General features: G+C 35.5%; 1 protein-coding gene across 1 annotated transcript; it reads left to right on the top strand.

Annotated features, from left to right (window-relative positions):
* The first annotated feature begins 3,127 nt into the window (after positions 1 to 3,127).
* On the top strand, positions 3,128 to 3,747 carry LOC105874223 (large ribosomal subunit protein eL21-like). The gene has a single exon (XM_076009224.1). The coding sequence runs from the start codon at positions 3,162 to 3,164 to the stop codon at positions 3,549 to 3,551; it is 390 nt and encodes a 129-aa protein (XP_075865339.1). The 5' UTR covers positions 3,128 to 3,161; the 3' UTR covers positions 3,552 to 3,747.
* The last annotated feature ends 770 nt before the right edge of the window (positions 3,748 to 4,517 follow it).

Here is a 4,517-nt window from a genome sequence, read left to right as displayed (position 1 = left end):
CTTGCTTGATATAGAGTTTCTACAAACCTTTAATTTGTAAGAAAAACACAATGCACAGTGCAATAAAGTGAAACATACTAAAATGAGGCATCGCTGCCATAACCCCATTATTATTGAGAGTAAAATGAGATATTTCGTATCTTGCTGTTGGAATTAAAAATTGTTAAGACTTTTCTGAAAACTAGTGTGGCAATGTGAAAGGGCTTAAAATGTACAGGACCCTCTAACTTTGAATATTCCCTTTGCTATTCAAAAGTTGTGTCATTGGGCAAATCACTTAATCCTGCTTTGCCTTGTTTATTCTTATGTAAAATGAGGATTAAATGAGTTAATACAGGTAAAGTGCTGAGAACAATACCCATTATCATCACTGACATACTTATTTTTATTGTGTTTTCTACAATAAATTGGCTTTTCTGATAAGCATTTCTGATAAGCCTAATACTGTGCTATTTGTGTTTGCTTGTTTAATTATATACATTATTTTTCTTAGAGCAGGAAGCTATCATATGATAAAACTTCAGAGTTACATAAGCCCTTATTCTAAAATTGAAATTCACAGACTTTCTAAAGAGCTGTTGTTTATCTAGATTAAGGTGTCTTCATTTCTGAAAGGGTTAACACTTATACAATGACTTCTTTGTCACCATTATAGAGAGAATGGTTAATTCTGCATGACTGTGCTAGAAAGTAATGCAAGCCTTCCTCTAAATTCTTTCACATATTTGAATACCCTAATAGGTTAGGCTGTCAGTAGTGTCATATGTAAAGGTATATAATAATCATGCTAATATTAAATGTGGGGAACAATGGTGACTTTAGGACCAAAGATGTTGCTAAAGATGCAAGTGATATGTAGAGGTTTTTCTGAATGGATTAAATCTCATCTGTTATATATGTTTTAGTTTATGCACAACACAAAAGACTGTAGCATCAAGGTCATGATTTGAATAGCTATTAATATACTACAGTAAGCTTTTTGATTCATCAGGTCTCCTGAGACTATTTCAAAACCCTGAGGAAAAGAAAGGTCAGGGAGATCTTAAATTGTAATGAATTTTAGGGACAATAGGTTTGTAGAAGTCAATGGAGGCATGAAAGGAAAGAACCTAGGATTTTGTTTTATGCTTATATTTCAGTTTGTTGAGTAGGAGGGGAATGTATGCTGGAGGAAGAGGAATTTACCTAGTTCTTAGTTTAGCTTGCTATTTGATTGTAAAGAAGGATCCAGTCACTCAAAGTTTCTGCCAAGACATGAGGGTAACTATTATATTTTAGGTTGAAAATAGCAGTTTAATGAGTTGACCATAATTACACATATTTCTGTAGAGACCACAAATACAGACTTACAAACTATAAAGCCTGAGACTATCACCAAGGCCAAGTGTTTCCAAGTCTTTCACTTCACAGAAGAGGTAGTAAGATCAGAGAAAGAAAGTGACTATGATTTTTCCAGTCTTATAGATTGTAAGTTGCAGAGATGCATCTTGTATCCAGATTTCCTGGCTTCCAATACAGAACCACTTCTACCAGAGCTGGCTATGTTTTTCTAAAGCTATAGATGAGATGTAAATGCAAACAAACAAAAAGTATACACAAATCAGTACCTCACTGATAGTATTTTTAGGTTAATTTATTTTTTAATTGTTGTTTTAATTGGAGTACAATTATTGTGTTCAAGGTGACACCTCACCTTCCAAAGTACTGATCAAGCTGGTCTTAATGGCTCCTCTCAGCTTCACTAAATGTTAGACAAACTTATTTCTGAATCTAGGCCCCTGACCTCCTTTTTCTTAGAGTATTAACTTTAGGAAACTTGTAATTGTAAATTCTTTCTCTGCCCCTATGAGATGTAAATCTTTTTAAAAGCCTCTGTCCAGTTTTATATCCAGGACTGTCCTTCTCAAGGACCTGGGAGCCATTCCTTTGAAATGTGATCACCAAGAAAGAGTCTCTGTGAGAAGGTAGGAGCCTAACTTCAGTGCACACCTTGCTTCAAGTTGTAAAACTATTTCATAATGAAGCCATTAATAGAAGAAGGTTTATTTTTCATTGGGATAAAGACAATTAGCAAACACAGATGGCCTAAAATGTCTCATCCTGCTCTTTGTTTCAGCAGAGTTGAGCTTGGACTGAGTTCTTATGTCTCCCCTCTATTGCAAGAGCCTCCAATCAAGTCTTCTCAGCCTGTTTAATCACTTGGTATTTGCTTCTATAGTGTCCTACTACCTCTTATTTCTATAAAATGTCCTGATCCTGCTCATTTTTACATAAATTATTATACCAGCTTCATTTGATCTTACCTTGATTTTTAAAATCATAATGTAGTTGTTTCCACTTAACATTATTTCTTCCTTGTTCCTGTATCATTAGTCTTCCTCTTGCTTCTTACAAATTCTCTAAATCCTACTGGGGTTGCTAATTGCATAGGCTAAATAATATCTGATTTGCAATATTTTGCATCTGAAAAACCACTGTCAAATTGTCACATTTTACAGCAGAATATTTTATCCTCTTTTTTTGTTTTCCTTTATTAAAAGTCTGCACAACTTCAGGCTTTTAAGAGGCTTAATTTTCCTCTCTGACTTGGATATGAAAAAAAGTGGTATGAAATTAGTGGACCAACATCCTGAAAGATTAGTCCAACTACTCTATGCACATAATTAGAACTAATTGAATTAGTTCCACTCCTAGCAAAGAAGTAAAATCAATATTATAATTAAAACTACGTTTTTGTATAATTGGATTTTCAAATGAAATCCGAAAAACGGGGAGGAGTAAAGAGTGTTTCTTATGTGTATAAGTAATTAATATTTGCGTTGTTTATATCTTTAAAATAATCCTGAGAAATTTGTAGCAATATCTTACAATTTCATTATCCAGAGCTTATTGCAGGAGTTTCTCACTCTAATTCTTAAAGAAATCATTCTTACAATAAAAGGCTTCCTATCTTTTGCCACTGAGCTGTCTGACCAACTGGCTTACTTGTTTTTTTTTTAATCTCAAATATTTCACTGAGATTTGGCATTAGGGCCTTCAGGCACCATTTTATCCTGTGTGTTTGTTAAAAAGTTTTACTCAAGATCTTTTCCTTTTCTGGATCAAAAGGTATCAATCTCTTCCTTTCGGCTGGAGCCGCCATCTTCCAGTAATTCGCCAAAATGACGAACATAAAGGGAAAGAGGAGAGGCACCCGATACATGTTCTCTAGGCCTTTTAGAAAACATGGAGTTGTTCCTTTGGCCACATACATGCGAATCTACAAGAAAGGTGATATTGTAGACATCAAGGGAATGGGTACTGTTCAAAAAGGCATGCCCCACAAATGTTACCATGGCAAAACTGGAAGAGTCTACAACGTTACCCAGCATGCTGTTGGATTTGTTGTAAATAAACAAGTTAAGGGCAAGATTCTTGCCAAGAGGATTAATGTACGTATCGAGCACATTAAGCACTCTAAGAGCCGAGATAGCTTCCTGAAGCATGTGAAGGAAAATGATCAGAAAAAGAAGGAAGCCAAAGAGAAAGGTACCTGTGTTAAACTGAAGTGACAGCCTGCTCCACCCAGAGAAGCACACTTTGTGAGAACCAATGGAAAGGAGCCCGAGCTGCTGGAACCTATTCCTTATGAATTCATGGCATAATAGGTGCTTCACACTTTGTGAGAAGCGACAGAAAGGAGCCTGCGGTGTTGGGACCTGTTCCCTGTGAATTCATGCGTAATAGGTATAGCACACTTGTGAGAAGCAAAGAAAGGACCTTGAGCTGCCAGAATCTATTCCTTATGAATTCATGGTATAGGAGACAAACCTAATAAAAGCCGCTGGACTCTAAAAAAAAAAAAAAAAAAAAAAAAAGGTATCAATCTGAACAGGAGTGGGAAGCTTAACACTTGACCTACTAGTTCTTTCCTTGGAACTCACTGACTTTCCTTCAAGTGCTTTTTGCCACAATTCCACGTATAGATGGAATTTCTATCTATAGTATGATGTTAAAATAGACTCACAATTTATTCAAAAATAGAGACAGGATTGGGGGCAAGAGGAGAGCATCATTTGACATGGTTCTTCTCTCAGAACTTAGTGATTTAAGAGAGTTGAATGAACTGCCATTTGCAGAGTCACTTCTCTATGTCAGAAAGATAGCTACGTCCTGAGTTGGGAGTGTGGAAAATACAGAGATAAATTAGATGTGGTCTTAAATTTTTTTCTTTAGTTAGAGATAGCATACATTATACACACAGAAAGTAAAGAACAAAACAAGACAGTGTAGGTCATGTGCCAAATGAGTGGCATAGTAGTATAAATACGCTGGTGTGATGAAGTGGAAATATTCTTATAAAAGTTAGAAGACCTGGTGCAAGTCTTATATATGTACACTTTGATAACTATGTTCCCTGAGCATGCATCAGTTGACCTATCTGGGCCACAATTTTCTCATTTCTAAAATGAAAATGTTGAGCTAGATTAGGATCTTCTTTCTAATTCTGATATTCAGTTAAATTTGGAAGAGGGAGA

Source organism: Microcebus murinus, chromosome 12 (assembly GCF_040939455.1).
Source record: "Microcebus murinus isolate Inina chromosome 12, M.murinus_Inina_mat1.0, whole genome shotgun sequence".
In the NCBI taxonomy this organism is placed as follows: Eukaryota; Metazoa; Chordata; class Mammalia; order Primates; family Cheirogaleidae; genus Microcebus; species Microcebus murinus.
The sequence above is the reverse complement of the archived record's forward strand: the minus strand, read 5'-3'. Positions and strand labels throughout refer to the sequence as shown.

Bases quoted from the DNA above. Each gene is read 5' to 3' on its own strand.
- LOC105874223 (XM_076009224.1), top strand. From the start codon at position 3,162: ATGACGAACATAAAGGGAAAGAGGAGAGGCACCCGATACATGTTCTCT.